Genomic DNA, 20,147 nt, shown 5'->3' with positions numbered 1-20,147 from the left:
CAGCGTCACTGTGATTTTTCCGTCTGTGAGCACCATGTTAGCTAAAAAACGTTTTACAAGAAAGAAGGAACAAGAGCTGGTAAGCAATGGGTGCACAACAATTTGTCCCCTACAATAGTAATAATAATAATATTGCGTGAACTTACAGTTGTCCAGTACTGCAGAAAGGACGAGATTAGACAGTTAAATTGAATTGTGCGAGAACGGGCTTAAAATTGCAATACTTAAAATGTATATATAAATTGCTAATTTATATAGACATTTCAATGACTGTTGCTGTTTGTAAAATGCTAAAAATAAACACACAACAGGTAGATAATTATTAGTTTTGCTTAAATTCTTACACCAGAAAGAAAAACTGAGTAAATAGCCATGACATGGTTCAAGTAGCAGCTCCTTGTGTTATGAAACGAGTAGGAGAGATAACATGAACGAAACACAATCTTGAGAAGGGTATCGATTTCTGTTTTCATTTATTTTTGTGTAATATATTCTCACTACTTCACCTAGTTCTGCTTTTTAACTAGTAAAACATGTGCTTTCAGAAAGGGGTTAGAATGTGTATGCTTAAAAACAGCATACCTTTTTTTTTTTTTTTCCAGTCCAGCAGTGCGCCATTTTGCAATTGTACATTTTCAGAACTGTGAAACTATATAACGTCTCTCAAATGTAAACATCTAACATTATGTATACCTAGCTGTTCATCACTGTGATGCAGAGCACTCGCCGTTGCCTGACAAAGTTTCTGGGTTTTTTTTCGCCAAAGACGCGTTGTTTGTACAGGTTTTGTACAGGTTTTGTAACAGCGGTTAGCAAACTACAGTTGCACAGACACTGCAGCTCGAACAACTCATTTGACCACTATCGTTATCAAACTCCAGCCATCGGTAAATCTTCAACCAGTTTGCCTGGTTTTTTTTTAAACTTTCCCTTCACTGACATCGCTTATTGGTGCTGTTGTATCACTAAGGCTGTGTCTAAACCTCTAATCTAATCTAATCTATGTATTAGTCAGTGGTGTGTGACCCAGTTTAATAAAAAAATAAAAAAAAAAAAAAATACCCTCAATTTTTTTTTTTTTGCCAAATTACCCTTTGTATTTTTTCATTATAAAAGTTTGTTGTTTTTAAATTTGATTTTTTTTATACCATTTTGTTTTTACAATGGAAAAGTGACCTATTTTATTTTTCTAACAATTAGTGTGTGAATCACTCAGAAAGCATTGATTTGTGTTTGTTTGAATTAATTTAATCAACATAATAGGCTCTCTGTATTTATTTTTTGTTGTTTTATGAATGAGTATGAAATCGCCTTGGTGCCCTTGGGTTGGATTTATATTTTGCCTTTTTACCCCCTAGAACTGCCTTGGTGCCCCTGAATTTTCACGCCCAACGAAGACAACATTGCCTTACCCTTCATGACCTTAACTTCATGCCCTGATTGTATGTGTTCCCCTTCCCTTTCCTAATGTACTACCTGGCTTGAGCTGGAGTCTGTTCAGGTTCAGAATCTGAATCAATGGCCTCATTGGGACTGAATAAGAAATAGGCCTACAACTTAAATATTATATGAGATCTCTTGTGCAACCAACAGAGAAATTAAGACATGTAACTCTTCCTAGTTGCACAAGTCATTCTAGTTAATATCAATTTATTAGCACAAGATGCAAGATGCCGTCTTTGCAGGGATGCTGTCTTTACATTTACTGAAACAAATTGGAGAGGTGGGGTAGAATATCAAGGAGAGGATTTTAAGGTATGGGAGATTATGAAAACAGCATAGAGATTATGAAAACAGCATTAAATTGATTGTGAACTCACCATCTGGAATATAAAGGTAATAGTCCCTAAAATTCGAGCAGTTTTGTTGAACCGCAACTCTAGATACTGTGGAGAGAAAAAGAGATAGACATGGTTAACCCCTGAGTAACCCGTGCCACAGGACCACAAAGAGACAGGATTATGCGTCCAGCTCTATAGCAAAGACAATCACCTCTCCTGGTTCATGAGTTTGAGTAGCAGTCACACAAGGCATATGCAAACAGACAGCATGTGAATAAACAAAGTAGACCTAGTAGAAAGCTTAAACAAACATATCTATATCTTGTTGCTGCACAGACAGTCCAATTACATCTCTCAGAAGACACACACACACACAAGAAAAATGGCATGGTTACCTGGTATGTGCTGGTGAGCCTGAGTCGGTAGAAGATGGGTATGAAGATGTGCGCAGGGATGAGCAGCCCCAGGATGTAGGAGATGCCTAGGAACCAGTACTGTGTACCATAGGTGTAGATCTCGGCAGGGACACCCAGGATGGCCACGGCTGACTGGAAGGTGGCGAGGAGCGAGAGTGCCACTGGCAGGCAGCTCATACTGCGGTCAGCCAATAGGAACTCTTGTGTAGTGCGCTGGCGCCCCCCAGTAAAGGCATAGAACAGCCCTATACCCGAGGAGAGCACAAGCAACAGAGCAAAGATCACATAGTCCAGGGTGGAGAAGTACATCTGTGCCATAGCTGCCGGACCACAGCACCACCCACAGGGGAATGCTAAAACAACAACAAAAAGTCTAATCTCCACAGGACCAAACACAAGCCCATTGGGTTCACACAAGGTCTACTGCTGGCAGGACCCCCCCGACTGGTAGACTGTTGTGGGTTGCTTAGCTGTCATGCAAAGCATTGGGCTGCAAAGAAAATAATTTAAGTTACTGTAGTGGTACTGTATTTCACTAGGCGTTTCAAACCCAAACTAATTTCTTTTATTTTAAACAAGAATACAAGTTGTTTATTATACCATCCCTGTCTTTCTCAACACATACACCATCATGCAGATACACTAGCTGGATCAATGCTGTTATGGGAACACAATGATTCTTCATGAAGTTGAGTAATAAAATGCAACAGAGACCTATTTACCATATTAACACATTACTGAACAGTTGATACATTTTAAAAAGGGGTAGGAAACTTTATTATTGTTTTTAATAAATAAATAGGTAACTCAATCTATATATGTATCTAGAATAAATACTTTTACATCTACTTATCATACGCACAGAGAACTTAACAGATTCTTTGCTGTTTTGAACTTGGTGTTCATTGGTAACTGATGTGCATGAGAGTTGCTGCGCTGGTTAGTGAATCTGGCCTTGCTTTATACACCAGCGTCCCAGTGTGTTACAGTGTGGTTTGAGTTCAGGGAAGTGCTACATGCCACAGCTGTCAGAACATGGCTGCCTTCTGTAATTTAGTACTGCAAACAAGACTGACAAAGGGCAAAGTTTACAGCTGATCTGCAGATTCCATGAAAAAGAAAAATATTTATATTCCAATTAGAGAAGGGCTACATCGGGCAATGGTGTGTTTTCACTCCCCAAAACTGAACAGCAGTTAAGATAAGAATTGCACATATATCGAAGTGTGTGCCCTGTAAATAAAGACATCTAGGGGTTGTAAATAAACAAACAACGTCTTCTGATGGTGTACAGAAAGCCAAACTACGTAACATTTTTATTTTTACTTCTATCTATAATGTTATATCTGAACTACAATAATAATTTTTACTTAAGTTAAATCTGTTGTTTTACTATAATTACTTGGCACCAGATACCATTGCAGACAACTGTTACAAAATTCAAGTGAATATGCAATAAGAATAAATACTGTAACAGCCACTGGCAAACTGGAAACAGGTCCATGACAGAAGGTATTCATTGTTATATTTTCTAATTGGTGTACATTTTTAAACTTTAGCTAACTTAACTAAATATTTGGTTAAAATAAAAAATACTTGGCACCTCAATTAAACAGTAATATGTATAACGGAAACAAGTAGTAATAAGGCCAAACTGTGATTTAAAAAAAATAAATAAAACAGAGCCCAAACAATATCTTACTAATAAGAAAAAAGGATATTGCAGTTTTAACCATGCCTTTTTATACATTAACGTTTACTGGGATTCAAAGTCCAGTTTTCGTAACCTGTTGAGCAACATTGCTGGTGAACCTGACACTCAAATCTGTAGGTCTGATATGATAACAAAATAAGTTTACTATTATTGCGTGCAAGTTCTCCCTTACTCCGATGCATTGGATGCAGTTTCAACATTAAAATGATAATGTATCACCCTGCTCTTGCAAAGTAAACACATTGTCAGCCTCAGAACCTTGGAGGACTGGACAGGGCCATCACAAATTACATCTGATGTATTACCCCTACCATATTTATTCTTGTTCAATACTGTGATTTAAAAGAAACGCACAATTGTATGTTAATGTCATGTTGTTTAAAATGAATACCAGTCAAGGAGTTGGAGGACATGACTGCAATTCAAGCCTTTTCACAAGCATGGCCCCGGGGAGGAATACCTTCTTTTCCCCGTAAGCATACAGACAGAATAAGCCTGATATTAAATGAAAAATGTATCAAGAAAAAAAAACCTTTTTACTATTCTACAGATTATGCAGGGGTGTGCCATTCATGTCGCCAGATGCCCTGGGACAACAAGATTTGTGTGAGGGGCAACACGTTTTGGACAGCTATTTTTTTTCTTCTTTTGTCATAACAATTTCTAGGGAGTCACGCAAGGTCCTGAAAACTCTAAACTGTGGAAGTCACGCACATACAAATAAAAATTAAAAAACAAAAATACATAACTCTAAACAAAGCAAAAATATATACAGAGTACACAAATCCACATATCCTTTTAATTCACAAACTCTGTCACACACAGTAAGAAACGTATTTAAATTAATGCAAAAATACTATTACATTGCCTTTATCTACAGTTAAATTTGACTGCCAGCTCTAGGAAGAATATTTAATATAATGAAAATTACAAAAACCTTTAAACTATTTTACATGTAATGGTTTAGCAATGTATTTATTTTTTAAAAAGCTACTTAATCAGGTGGTTGGTAGCAGGTTTGTAAAGCTATAGATTTACTTATTTTTAATACAACTTTGAAATGACTCCATAGCATTGCACTCTTATGAAACTGCTACCTTCTCTGAATTCTGTCTCAACTCTCCGCTGGGTACGCAAGCTCTCGTCAGGGGGTATGCGAGAAAAATCAAACAATGCTGAATCTCCTTTCAAATAAAACCACAGCCATACTGGTGTACGTTTACTTTCTGTTGGGCAAGGTTAACTCTATAAACACTCAGCCAGCGTTGTGAGAGAGTGTTGAGCGCACACATGGCTAATTTACATATTTAACTGCAGTTTGTGTGCTAAAAAAAAAAAAAAAAAAAAAAACTCAAAAGATTGTCATTGTATGATGTTGCTTCTTTTAAAAATGTGTAGTATTTACTCACTTGTTTTGCGCTGGAGCTGGAGCGACATGACTTATTTTTACTTGAATGCCTGCATGTGTTTTTTTCATTATTAATTAATTCGTTGAAGAACTCCTTTGCCTGTAATTAATAAAAGCAAAAGCACAATATTATTATTATTACAAAAATTGAATCCGGGATAAAAAATAAATAAAAATACTGAAATCCTGGGATTGGGAAAAGTGTCCGGAATTGCAACACAGGATTTTCATGTTCGGATATTCTATCATAATTTAAATATTCTTTCGGATATTCGTTCATTTTCAAAAAGTAATAAAAGCCATTATATTGCTCAGAACGCAGGCAGAGACAGCACAGCAGCAAGGGCAGGGGGTGTGGCCCCTGTGTATGTGCCTTTATTTTACAGAAAGACATTACAATATGTAACACATTAAAAGTAGAAAAATATCCCATGAGTAAAGAATAAATTGTATAGGCCTAACTTTACCCCAGTCAATTAACTACAGAACAATGAGTACCAAAGCACTTTTTTTTATCTTTTCATTCCTTGCCATTTTTTCACAGTAAACAATGGCCACCGATATGTTTTCTTAATAACTTTGTTTACTTGTACCTTTTTGTAGCTGAACAAGCAAACGAAAACTGAAATTTGACTTTAAACACTTCAAATAAATTAAACATGGAAATGGCTTTGTAAAATGAAGGGGAAAAAAAACTCACCATTTTGGTTCTTGTGTCACAGAACAGAAAGCTGCAACACAAAATATATAATATATACAATCTATGACTACACAACAGTTCCAGCAAGTTGGGCACTGTTTAAGCAAGGCATTTCAGAATGGGGTGCTTGCCTTTTATTCTATCCCATGAGATTCTGACCCAGATGGCCTTCCGTAGAGATCACTATGTGTGCGCGTGCGCATACTCCCGTTTGTTTACTTTTTGCTGTCTAAAACTTTTAAATAGAGGCTCAAGAACTGCTGTGTTGATCCTGTGGTTTTTTTTTTTTTCAATATATATTAATCTCACATATAACACAGAGCTCTTTTTCATTGGCCATTTTTTAAACTGTCACGGAATTTCTGGGGAGGCGGTAAATAAGTGCAAGGTATTTTTCTAATTTCTAGCGAATACGAACATCTCATTTTTGTATCCGAATACATGTCAAAAAATATTCGTTTGAATATTCGGATATTTGTTCCAGCACTAAACAACAACACCAACAACAACAAGAAATTAATTAATAAAACAAACAAATGAGATGGATACAATAATTGTAGTATTATTGTTGCAGTAATGGATGCAGTAATCCTAATTCTCCTTGATCTCTCTGCTGCCTTTGGCACTGTCGAATCACTCTATTCTCCTAACCTCTCTCGCTGACCTGGGAATCTCTGGCACTGCTCTGGCCTGGTTCTCCTCCTACCTCTCCGACCGCACCTACCAGGTAACCTGGTGCGGCTCAACCTCCACACCTCACCCTCTCTCAACAGAAGTCCCCCAGGGATCAGTCTTGGGTCTTCTCCTGTTCTCTCTATACACCCGCTCCCTGGGGCCCCTCATCGCATCCTACGGTTTCTCATACCATTTCTATGCTGAACCCTGGACCCCTGCCTCTCCTACTCCCAGCACATCTCCACTCTAGCACGCACTTGCTGATTCTTCCTAAGCAACATACAAAGAATCCGACCCTTCCTCACCAACTACGCCACCCAGCTCCTGGTGCAGGCCCAGGTACTCTCCCACCTAGACTGCTGCAACTCCCTCCTGGCTGGCCTCCCTGCGTCCGCCACCCGTCCACTCCAGCTCATCCAGAACTCCGCTACTCGCCTGGTGTTCTCTCTGCCTCGCTTCTCCCACGCTACTCCACTGCTTTGCTCACTCCACTGGCTCCCGATCACCGCTCGCATCCAGTTCAAGACTCACGTACTTGCCTACCAATGCCTTGACCAGACTGCACCCAGCTACCTCCAGACCTTCATCTCAGAAAAAGGTGTTTTTTAAAAACGTAGTACTAGAGGCGCAAAACAATTACATCCCAAAAGCAGACAAATCTAAATCTAAAACAAAATGGCCAAAATGGTTTAATAGACCAATTAAAAAAAATATTCAGCAAAAAAGGCACTTTACAGAGCGTTTAAAAGGGACCAAAAACAAAGTACACAGAAAGAGTACTTGGAACTGCAAACACAAGTCAAAAAGGAAGTTAGAAAGGCCAAGAGAGAGATAGAAATCAATATTGCTAAGGGGGCTAAAACCAATTCCAAAATGTTTTTCCAATATTATAATAGCAAGAGAACATTCAAAGAGGAGGTTAAATGTCTAAGAGACACAAATGGCAAAATCATAGACGAAGAAAAAAAAAATAGCAAATATATTAAATGATTACTTTTCACAGGTTTTTACAAAGGAGGACACGGACAACATGCCCCACATGTTGACCTGTTCCTATCCAGTTTTAAATAACTTTATCATAACAGAGGCAGAAGTGTTAAAGGGACTAGGAGCTCTTAAAATAAACAAATCCCCTGGGCCGGATGAGATCCTCCCAATAGTACTCAAAGAAATGAAAGAAGTTATTTACAAACAGCTAACCAAGATCATGTAACAGTCTCTTGACACAGGGGTTGTACCGACAGACTGGAAAATTGCACACGTAATACCGATCCACAAAAAGGGAGACAAAACCAAGCCAGGTAACTACAGTCCAATAAGCCTGACTTCTATTATATGGAAACTTATGGAAACTATAATAAGATCTAAAATAGAAAATTACCTATATGGTAACAATATCCTGGGAGACAGTCAGCATGGTTTTAGGAAAGGGAGATGGTGTCTAACTAACCTGCTTGATTTTTTTGAGGATGCAACATCGACAATGGATAATTGCAAAGCATACAACATGGTTTATTTAGATTTCCAGAAAGCTTTTGACAAAGTCATGCATAAAAGATTAATTCTCAAACAGAACGCAGTAGGGATTCAAGGAAATGCATGCACATGGATTAGGGAGTGGTTAGAGAGAAACCTCAAAATGGAGCGAGGTAACCAGTGGAGTACCACAGGGATCAGTATTAGGTCCTCTGCTGTTTCTAATCTACATTAGTGACTTCTGGTATAGTAAGCAAACTTGTTAAATTTGCAGACAACACAAATATAGGAGGAGTGGCAAAGGTCATTCAAAATGCTCTAGACAGCATTCAGAACTGGGCAGACACATGGCAAATGACATTTAATAGAGATAAGTGTAAGGTACTGCATGCAGGCAATACAAATGTGCATTATAAATACTGGTATGGGAGATACTGAAATTGAAGAAGGAATCTATGAAAAAGACCTAGGAGTTTATGTTGACTCAAATGTCTTCATCTAGACAATGTGGGGAAGCTATAACAAGGCCAACAAGATGCTCGGATATATTGTGAGAAGTGTTGATTTTAAATCAAGGGAAGTAATGTTAAAACTTTACAATGCATTAGTAAGACCTCACCTAGAATATTGTTTTCAGTTCTGGTCACCCCGTTACAAAAAGGATATTGCTGCTCTAGAAAAAGTGCAAAAAAGAGCAACCAGAATTATCCCGGATTTAAAAGGCATGTCGTATGCAGACAGGCTAAAAGAAATGAATCTATTCAGTCTTGAACAAAGAAGACTACACGGTGATGTGATTCAAGCATTCAAAATCCTAAAAGGTATAGACAATGTCGACCCAGGGGACTTTTTTGACCTGAAAAAAGAAACAGGGACCAGGGGTCACAAATGGAGATTAGATAAAGGGGCATTCAGAACAGAAAATAGGAGGCACTTTTTTACACAGAGAATTGTGAGGGTCTGGAACCAACTCCCCAGTAATGTTGTTGAAGCCGACACCCTGGGATCCTTCAAGAAGCTGCTTGATGAGAATCTGGGATCAATAAGCTACTAACAACCAAACAAGCAAGATGGGCTGAATGGCCTCCTCTCGTTTGTAAACTTTCTTATGTTCTCCCTACACCCCCACCCGACCTCTCTGCTCCGCTTACACTAGAAGACTGGCTGTACGTCCTCTATGCTCCACTGCCTCCAGAGCCTGCTACTTCTCCACCCTCGCCCTGCAGTAGTGGAACGACCTTCCTATGGATGTCAGGACTGCCCAGTCCCCGACCACATTCCGGCGCCACCTCAAAACACACTTCTTCAGACAACACCTATAAAACTCAACTCTTCCATTCTGGAACATATAGCAACTCTGCCTTAAATGCACTTCTGTATTTCACTTGCACTCCTATCTAACCCTGATGTAACTATCAACACTTATCTGCTCTTGAATTGCCCTGATATCAGATCATACTGTCTTTTGTATTTGCTCTTATCAGGACTGAAGTCATTGTATGTTGTATCTTGCTCTCAGTTATACTGTAATTCTTGATATGTATTTTATTTTGTATACAACTGTAAGTCACCCTGGGTAAGGGCGTCTGCTAAGAAATAAAGAATAATATAATAAATTGTATTTGCATTTTTTTTTTTGTTTTGGGTTTTTTTAAACGCTTGACAGTTCCTATCTATATCTATAAATAAATAAATAAATAAATAAATAAATAGGGATGGGAATTCCGAATAGTTTCCCATTTGACTACACGGGGGCCAACATTTTTGAGTATTCAAGTAACTGAAATAAAGAATAAAGAATAAAAGGCAAAATACATATGTGTACTACAGCTGACAGCATACAAAGTGTAAGCTGCTAAAGTTCACTCTTCAGAGTAGCCGGCCGGGTTCACGAAGTGTACAAACAATGTCCAAGATGAGATTTCTTTGTTCAAGTTACTTGGTTTATTCAATAACCTGTAAATAATTAAAAACAAGGAACATTCCTGGTTATACTTTTAATGATCAGTGCAAATGTTGATGTTACTCCATCCATTCACAGAAAGTCAACAGAAGATGTTTTACATTGAACTGCAGTCCATGGTTAACAAACCTACTTCCACGCTGTTTTCTCAGTCACTGCATTGTTCTGCTTAGCATTTAGTATGTCTTTATATTAAACATAAAGCTAAATTAGCTTTCTAATTTCAATGCTTCTAAAGTTAGGCTTCCTTTTCAGCACTTCCTATATCCATTACTTTACAAATTTAAAAAGTTAGCTGGTGCTGTGCTCCCGGAATCTGTTTCACGACTGCTGTTTAACACGGACTCTGTCTAATAGATATATATATACAGTACTGTGCAAAAGTTTTAGGCAGGTGTGAAAAAATGCTGTAAAGTAAGAATGCTTTCAAAAATAGACATGTTAATAGATTATATTTATCAATTAACTAAATGCAAAGTGAGTGAACAGAAGAAAAATCTACATCAAATCCATATTTGGTGTGACCACCCTTTGCCTTCAAAACAGCATCAATTCTTCTAGGTACACTTGCACAAAGTCAGGGATTTTGTAGGCATATAGTCAGGTGTACGATTAAACAATTATACTAAACAGGTGCTAATGATCATCAATTCAATATGTAGGTTGAAACACAATCATTAACTGAAACAGAAACAGCTGTGTAGGAGGAATAAAACTGGGTGAGGAACAGCCAAACTCCGCTAACAAGGTGAGGTTGCTGAAGACAGTTTACTATCAAAAGTCATACACCATGGCAAGACTGAGCACAACAACAAGACACAAGGTAGTTATACTACATCAGCAAGGTCTCTCCCAGGCAGAAATTTCAAGGCAGACAGGGGTTTCCAGATGTGCTGTCCAAGCTCTTTTGAAGAAGCACAAAGAAACGGGCAACGTTGAGAACCGTAGACGCAGCAAATTTACTTTCATCTTTTAGATGAAAAACACATCATGCTTACTTCCCTTTGCAATCGGAAGATGTCCAACAGTGCCATCAGCTCAGAATTGGCAGAAAACAGTGGGACCCTGGTACACCCATCTACTGTCCGGAGAAGTCTGGTCAGAAGTGGCCATGGAAAACTTGCAGCCAAAAAGCCATACCTCCGACATGGAAACAAGGCCAAGCGACTCAACTATGCACGAAAACACAGGAACTGGGGTGCAGAAAAATGGTAGGAGGTGCTCTGGACTGATGAGTCAAAATTTGAAATATTTGGCTGTAGCAGAAGGCAGTTTGTTCGCCAAAGGGCTGGAGAGCGGTACACGAATGAGTGTCTGCAGGCAACAGTGAAGCATGGTGGAGGTTCCTTGCAAGTTTGGGGCTGCATTTCTGCAAATGGAGTTGGGGATTTGGTCAGAATTAATGGTCTACTCAATGCTGAGTAGTACAGGCAGATACTTATCCATCATGCAATACCATCAGGGAGGCATCTGATTGGCCCCAAATTTATTCTGCAGCATGACAACGACCCCAAACATACAGCGAAAGTCATTAAGAACTATCTTCAGCATAAAGAAGAACAAGGAGTCCTGGAAGTGATGGTATGGCCCCCACAGAGCCCTGATCTCAACATCATCGAGTCTGTCTGGGATTACATGAAGAGACAGAAGCAACTGAGGCTGCCTAAATCCACAGAAGAACTGTGGTTAGTTCTCCAAGATGTTTGGGCCAACCTACCTGCCGAGTTCCTTCAAAAACTGTGTGCAAGTGTACCTAGAAGAATTGATGCTGTTTTGAAGGCAAAGGGTGGTCACGCCAAATATTGATTTGATGTAGATTTCTTCTGTTCACTCACTTTGCATTTTGTTAATTGATAAATATAAACTATTAACATGTCTATTTTTGAAAGCATTCTTACTTTACAGCATTTTTTCACACCTGCCTAAAACTTTTGCACAGTACTGTATATATATAAAAAATGTTAGACACACACACACACACACTCGAAGCTGCTCAAGTGAGACACCCCAGGGGGGTGAACAACCATCCCGCTTGAGCAGGCGTCTCAGTAAAGAGAAGTGCAGTAAAACAACACGAGAAGTCGGATAAGTCAATTTGTACAGCAGATAAAGCACACAGAAACACACAAGAATAAGTATTTAAAGCCAAAAAAAACACATTTACTGCTAATTAAGTCTTACTTCAGTGCTATAAATTGTGTTTACTGAACATATTTACATTAAGTGCCGTCTCACAATTAAAGTGTGGTATACTCCTCATGTCCCAGGTTAAACTCAAAATCTTCCAGTGGTACTGCAGTTAATTCCAAGCGCACTGCAGAGGACATCACTTTCTGGGAAAAGCTCACTTGGTGTTTCTGGTGCACTTTGTGTAACGTGGATATTTTTTGGGCTTGCAGAGGTGGCTGCTCTTGCTTAGAATTAGTCAGAACTCCACATCGTCTCTGTCCCCCCATTGCGTGATACTGCGCTGCTTTGCCTTTTGGACATATTGTTGGTAGATTTCACTTTGGATATCCAACAAGTGCTCCCAAGCAGGACACCTGCCCTCTTTGCTGGCACCACACCATGGCTGTATGTAGCCCTGCCAATGCCTAGGAGGTGGGCAGATTGTGTACTATTTCATCCTGTATGACACATGATTCATCGCCTGACATGTCTTCTCCTGCTGCCTTCGTAACGGCGCTGACTTCAGCATCAGTGAGTTGGCTGACAGTGGGCTCGTTCTGGTCCATGTCTACATAAGTGTTGAAAGCGGCTGTGTCCATATATGGTGGGAGCAGTACATCATCAAGGGCAAAGGATGGCTGGATTTCAGACTGTTACGTGTGTATCAACACCAAAAGTAACTCCTGCTTTGGGCTGCAATATTTTTGTTGTGTTGGGTGGGAAAAATTGTAGCTTAATGTAGTTAAGCTTTCTTGAGAGCTTATGTGAATGCGTGCTACAGTTATCCACCAGCAGCAAAATCTTGCTGCGGCTACATCTAAGCTCACTTTCCAATTCTAGCACCCACTCTTGATGAAAATGTCATCCAAGTGTTACAGCAGCTTGTGTAGGTGACAGGGTGGACTTTTAGGTTCTTAGGTAGGCAACGAGGTCTCTTACTCTTGCCTATAACAAGCACTTCTTTTCTCAGAGCCGGACGCATTGCCACAGCAGAGAACCGAAGTGCAGTCCAGCGAGCTCCTGAACCCGCACGGCATGCCCACGATCAGGGTAGCCCCTATAGAACAGACCAGTCTCATCTGCAGTAAAAATGTTGTCTGCAGTGTAATTACCGATTAGTCCTTGGAGGATCTCAGTTAACCAGTTCTGTGCTGATAATGAATCAGCATCCTGTTTCTGGTCTTCCAGCGAGAAAGACAGCCATCTTTTGGTTAAAACTCTGTGTGCCCCATCTGTGCAGCGAGGTCCCAAGCTTTTGATTTAAGCATTGGCCCTGATATATGCATTCCTTTGACAACAGCCTGCTGAAACCAAATAAAAAGTATGTTGTCTACATTACTGTCTTTCCCCTTGCGTTTCCTTTTGATTATGAGATTTGCGTTTGACTGCCACTCACCCAGAATAGCATCTCTGTTTTTGCTTATCCTCCCTGCCTGGCTTTTGGAGATGTGAAATTGAGCAGCAGTGGTGGACAGAGACGATGTGGAGTTCTGCAGAGCTTCCAGAACCTTTACTCTGTCAGCAAGTGACATTTTGTTTCTCTGCGGAGACATTTTTGTACTGAAACTGCGGTACAGTACAACTTTTGCTGAAACTGCTGTTCAACTTTCAGTGTACAGACAAAGCACAACACTAGTGAGAAGCCCAGCAGTTGTCCCACTAAAGCAATTATTTTATTTATTTATTTTACAAACTGAAGTTGACTTACACATTTTTAATAGAGGAAAATCGGTTCCCATTAAAAGTGTTCCCATTAAGCGCGCCTCATTTAGCTGCTGTGTACTGTACATATATTTCTGGGATGTTTTCAAACGGAGGATGCTAACAGCATTCCACACCTTGTCCTTTCAGATTTCAATATCAGAGTTCAAAATGGGTATTAAAAAAATGGGTATTAAAAAAATAAAATAAAACACAACTCACCCAGATGTAACTTAGCAAGGGTTTTTATAGAACAAACAGGCGCATCAAGTAAAGAATGCGCCCTATAGCCTGGAGATGCACAATTAGCCGAGCGCCACCCGGGGTGGGGAGGGCCTAGGTTAGTCAGGGTGTCCTCGGCTCACTGTGCACCTGCGACCCCTGTAGGCTGGCCAGGCACCTATGGGTCTGCCTGCAAGCGGCCCAGAGCTGTGTGGTCCTGCAATGCTGTAGCTTTGTAGCTGCATAGCGGGCCTGCAGAGTGAAAAGAAGTGGACGGCTGACGGCACACACGTGTGTTCGTCTTCGTCCCTCCAGAGTCAGCGCAGGGGTTGCGGCAGAGAGCCAGGCTTAAAATTGGGCATTTCAAATTGGGGAGAAAATGGAGTAAAAAACACAATTGGATTCCAAATTTTAAAAAAACACACACACACACACACACACACACACACACACACACACACACAACAAGAAGCAGCAGAGGATGGGTTCTAAATTATCCAGTACCTGCAAATGCTTCAAAAGAATGAATAAGATCAACCTGGATTTGACAATGCTGTGTTGCAGTGTGCACTGGCTGCAACTATAAGAGAGTCACCAGCTCGACATTACAGAGGCCTCAATTATCCGGTTGCCAGTTCATTACCATACTGTATGTAGGGTTGCCTACAAAACACGCAGCCCCCTGCCTTCAAATTCAATAGAAAAGCACTTTACATTAATACCTTGCTCGACAAGTATAGGCATGAGGTTTACTGGCTGAGAAAATAAATCTCACAGCAGTTTCGATGTAACTGCAAAGGCCACCTGGATATGACATTTAAGATCTCTTTATTCCCATGTTCTTACATGATTATTTATGCCCCCATTCTGCCAGAAATTAAATTCCTAATTAAAAGTGGCTTAATTTTCACAAACATTTACAGACAAAACCCCATGGTGTTGCTGACATGACAAATACTGATACTGGTTAAAAAAAACCTAAAGGTAACTGTTTGACTTAATTCCACAGTTGATTAATTACCCAGGATACTTGAATGGTAAGAGCCCAACAGACAGTAACAGTAAGTTAAGAGTATGTTTTAAACATTAGTGTTGAGTAGCACTTTGAGTAAAGCCACCTTACAACTGGATGTAACCGTTAAGATTGAAACTCACATAAGATCCAAGATCGCAAATCTTTGCTCTTACAAGTTTTGCAAGAGGGGCTTGCGACAGAAAGACAATGATTCTTGGTGGTAAATCTCCCTCTCGACCTGTGAGGGCGCTAAGCAACGGGAACAGAGTACTCTGGACTGCTTGGCCTGACACTTTGTTCCGAGGGTTAAAAGGAAGTCGGTCATGTAGAAAAGAGACGGAGCTTCGGTACACTAACTCATTGACCCGGAGGGGAAATAATGTGGCAGCTGCAGATCATAAAAAGCAGCTGCAATCGTTTACCAAGGGGTCATGAGTGACGGTATAAATAGGGGTCGAGGCAATGTTATCTGTTCCTTCGTTTTGGTTATTATAAAGTGACCCAGAAGGACCTGTGTTTGTTGGGGAGATAAGCGTGAGTGTTTTGTTTTGTACTGTCTGTTTGTTACTTGTATTCACTAGACAGCTAACACGTACTGGAGCTGTCACCGGAGCTGTCACCGGAGGCCAGCACAAACCCGGAACAGCACTTCACTTGTTTCACAGTAACTTGTATTGTACCACAATCACTAATTCATGCACTAAAGGGACTTGTGTATGTGTTTTGTGTTTAATGTGGGGATACAATAACAGGACTATTATTTCGGGACCAGCTTGGGGATTATAAACATAAGTTATACAAGCCGTTGTATTACTTACCAGCATTATTATTTACTGTTTGTTTCACCATCAGGCACTGGACAAAACAAATAAAAACAAACTTTTTCACCTGGATTACAATTGTCTGTCTGTTCTTTAATCACCTGAACACTATTAACCGCTTTGCCACAGGCTCTAATAGACCCCCTCCTTGGTTTATTATCCTGTGCAGAGCTGACAAAAGACACACCAATCTTTTTTTTTTTTTCTTCTTTAATAATTATTTTCTTTCTTGAATGGTCCAGTGGTTAAAGAACATGGCTTGTAACCAGGAGGTCCCCGGTTCAAATTCCACCTTAGCCACTGACTCATTGTGTGACCCTGAGCAAGTCACTTAACCTCCTTGTGCTCTGTCTTTCGGGTGAGACGTAGTTGTAAGTGACTCTGCAGCTGATGCATAGTTCACACACCCTAGTCTCTAAGTCGCCTTGGATAAAGGTGTCTGCTAAATAAACAAATAATAATAATAATAAATACAGGTGGCGTAAGAGAGAGTTGGTATTTCTGGTGAATCCTAGAAATGTTGCGTGGCAATAAAAACAGAGCCACCATTTGCTTATTAACAAAGAGATTCACACATTTACAAACTAGTGACGACAGAGCCTGACTAACAATCGTGATATGACTTATGGGAGCGACTTGGATTCAAGGTTTTTAGTGAGGGTACCAATTTACATTTGCGCATGTGAATTATTCTGGTGCGCTTGAACAAGACCAACTGTACACAGTACTGCCCACTACAGATATTACTCTCGGTACAGTACCGGTATATTAAAATGGCTACACAGCGAACTTCAGGAACATTTTTTAATGCAGCTTTTGAAAGAAAAGTAATTGTGTTTGCTGAAGAAAACAGAAACTGCGGCATCGGAGATGCAATCGAAAGGCTATGCAATACTATAATATTACCAGTAAAGTACTTGTTACTCCAAAGTCCTAACTCAAACTTAAAATGAACAACACATTTCTGTCTTGCACTAATTTTGCTTGTGAACGTGACAGAGTCACATTGGCCAAATGAAACAAACGAGGACAATAAAGGCAGACTGAAATAAAGATCAAGGGAATTTACCCTTTCCCAGCTACCATAAACTGCAATGACTGTCGTTCAATACTCAAAGACGTACTCTGGTGCTTTAATGTACAGCAATACAATGTTCCCTGCTGGCACCTAGAAATTAAAGCAATTTAACCGTTAATTATTGTGTTTTTTTCATTACGAGTTAAATGTGACTTGCATTCAGGGTCTTTTTTATTTTTTTTGGTGTCCGTATTTGGGGGTGTGACTTGAATTCAGGGGGGACTTAAATATATACACACAGTACCGTGCAAAAGTTTTAGGCAGGTGTGAAAAAATGCTGTAAAGTAAGAATGCGTTCAAAAATAGACATGTTAATAGATTATATTTATCAATTAACTAAATGCAAAGTGAGTGAACAGAAGAAAAATCTAAATCAAATCCATATTTGGTGTGACCACCCTTTGCCTTCAAAACAGCATCAATTCTTCTAGGTACACTTGCACAAAGTCAGGGATTTTGTAGGCATATAGTCAGGTGTATGATTAAACAATTATACCAAACAGGTGCTAATGATCATCAATTCAATATGTAGGTTGAAACACAATCATTAAATGAAACAGAAACAGCTGTGTAGGAGGAATAAAACTGGGTGAGGAACAGCCAAACTCAGCTAACAAGGTGAGGTTGCTGAAGACAGTTTACTGTCAAAAGTCATACACCATGGCAAGACTGAGCACAGCAACAAGACACAAGGTAGTTATACTGCATCAGCAAGGTCTCTCCCAGGCAGAAATTTCAAGGCAGACAGGGGTTTCCAGATGTGCTGTCCAAGCTCTTTTGAAGAAGCACAAAGAAACGGGCAACGTTGAGGACCGTAGACGCAGTGGTCGGCCAAGGAAACTTACTGCAGCAGATGAAAGACACATCATGCTTACTTCCCTTCGCAATCGGAAGATGTCCAGCAGTGCCATCAGCTCAGAATTGGCAGAAAACAGTGAGACCCTGGTACACCCATCTACTGTCCGGAGAAGTCTGGTCAGAAGTGGCCTTCATGGAAGACTTGCGGCCAAAAAGCCATACCTCCGACGTGGAAACAAGGCCAAGCGACTCAACTATGCACGAAAACACAGGAACTGGGGTGCAGAAAAATGGCAGCAGGTGCTCTGGACTGATGAGTCAAAATTTGAAATATTTGGCTGTAGCAGAAGGCAGTTTGTTCGCCTGAAGGGCTGGAGAGCGGTACACGAATGAGTGTCTGCAGGCAACAGTGAAGCATGGTGGAGGTTCCTTGCAAGTTTGGGGCTGCATTTCTGCAAATGGAGTTGGGGATTTGGTCAGAATTAATGGTCTCCTCAATGCTGAGAAGTACAGGCAGATACTTATCCATCATGCAGTACCATCAGGGAGGCATCTGATTGGCCCCAAATTTATTCTGCAGCATGACAACGACCCCAAAGGCAAAGGGTGGTCACACCAAATATTGATTTGATGTAGATTTTTCTTCTGTTCACTCACTTTGCATTTTGTTAATTGATAAATATACAGACGTGCTCAAATTTGTTGGTACCCTTACAGCTCATTGAAATAATGCTCCATTCCTCCTGAAAAGTGGTGAAATTAAAAGCTATTTTATCATGTATACTTGCATGCCTTTGGTATGTCATAGAATAAAGCAAAGAAGCTATGAAAAGAGATGAATTATTGCTTATTCTACAAAGATATTCTAAAATGGCCTGGACACATTTGTTGGTACCCCTTAGAAAAGATAATAAATAATTGGATTATAGTGATATTTCAAACTAATTAGTTTCTTTAATTAGTATCACACATGTCTCCAATCTTGTAATCAGTCATTCAGCCTATTTAAAATGGAGAAAAGTAGTCACTGTGCTGTTTGGTATCATTGTGTGCACCACACTGAACATGGACCAAGGTGAAGGTACGTCAGTTTCTGATCGCACCATCCGTCGCTTTTTGAGCGAAAGTGGGCTCCATGGAAGAAGATTACAGTACTCTAAAGTATAGGATTAAATGCAATAAAATATTATTATTATTATTATTATTTATTTCTTAGCAGACGCCCTTATCCAGGGCGACTTACAATCGTAAGCAAATACATTTCAAGTGTTACAATACAAGTAATACAATAAGAGCAAGAATACAATAACTTTTGTTCAAATAGGGAGCAGGTAAGAGCAAGTAAAGCGCATTAAGGAAGAGTGATAAAGTGTCCAGAGGGAAAAGATAAGTTCTACATTGCTGTCATTATGGGAAAAAGTTAACAGCTATCTGAAGACAGGCTGAAAATTTATTGTCATAAAGCTGGTACAAGACTTATGGTACTGTCACAATGCTCCCTCAGTCTGGAAAAAAGAAGGTTCTTTCACCAACAAGTAGAAGAAGAATAGTAAGGTTAATAACAGTCCGAGATTGACTGCCAAAGATAATCAAAGTGAATTGGCTCCAAGTGAGACTGGGGTTTCCATTTCAACCATAGGTCGAGTATTGCATGGTGAAGGTCTAAATGGTCGTAGGCCAAGGAAAAAGCCACTCTTAGTGAAATGCCACAAGGACAACTGCTTAAAGTTTGCAAAATGGCATTTGAATGATGGATATGAGTTCTGGTCAAAGGTTTGTGGAGTGATGAATCAAAAATCGAGCTACATGGTCACGCCGATAGTCGTTACGTTTGGAGAAAGTCTGGTGAGGCATACAAAGAAAAGAACACCATACCTACTGTCAAGCATTGAGGTGGTAATATCCTTCTATGGAGCTGTTTTTTCTCTAATGGCTCAGGAAATTTAGTTCCAATACATGATTAAATGGATTCCACAGCATAGCCTACTGCTCGTGACGCATAACTCCAGTCGCGGTCATCTACCACACGGTAGAGCCCACATGGACGGGCTCTATCGCTTAAATGTCATTGCTGTTAAAACCATAAAGACGGTTAATAATAGTAATAATGACCTCTAGGCAGGACACTTCCTGGCCGTTAATGCCCCCGGCTGGATTAACGGCCAGGAAATGCTCTGCCTGTCATTCATTATTGCTTAAATCAAATCAAG

General features: G+C 39.9%; 1 protein-coding gene across 3 annotated transcripts in view; it reads right to left on the bottom strand.

The window, feature by feature from the left end:
* slc5a6a (solute carrier family 5 member 6a) overlaps window positions 1-20,147 on the bottom strand; it is a 60,946-nt gene that overhangs the window by 34,522 nt on the left and 6,277 nt on the right. The window contains exons 2-5 of one of the 3 annotated variants that reach the window (XM_034003931.3): window positions 6,020-6,050; window positions 5,321-5,419; window positions 2,177-2,687; window positions 1,821-1,886 (exon numbers count right to left, since the gene is read on the bottom strand). In XM_034003931.3, coding sequence (XP_033859822.1) covers window positions 1,821-1,886; window positions 2,177-2,515 — 405 coding nt within the window. In that variant the 5' untranslated portion in view covers window positions 2,516-2,687; window positions 5,321-5,419; window positions 6,020-6,050. The remainder of the gene's footprint in view (window positions 1-1,820; window positions 1,887-2,176; window positions 2,688-5,320; window positions 5,420-6,019; window positions 6,051-20,147) is intronic. The other 2 variants (XM_034003929.3, XM_034003928.3) reach the window with 2 other exon arrangements.

Source organism: Acipenser ruthenus, chromosome 5 (assembly GCF_902713425.1).
Source record: "Acipenser ruthenus chromosome 5, fAciRut3.2 maternal haplotype, whole genome shotgun sequence".
Classification (NCBI taxonomy): domain Eukaryota; kingdom Metazoa; phylum Chordata; class Actinopteri; order Acipenseriformes; family Acipenseridae; genus Acipenser; species Acipenser ruthenus.
Note: the sequence above shows the minus strand (reverse complement) of the source record. Positions and strands in the feature narration are given on the sequence as shown.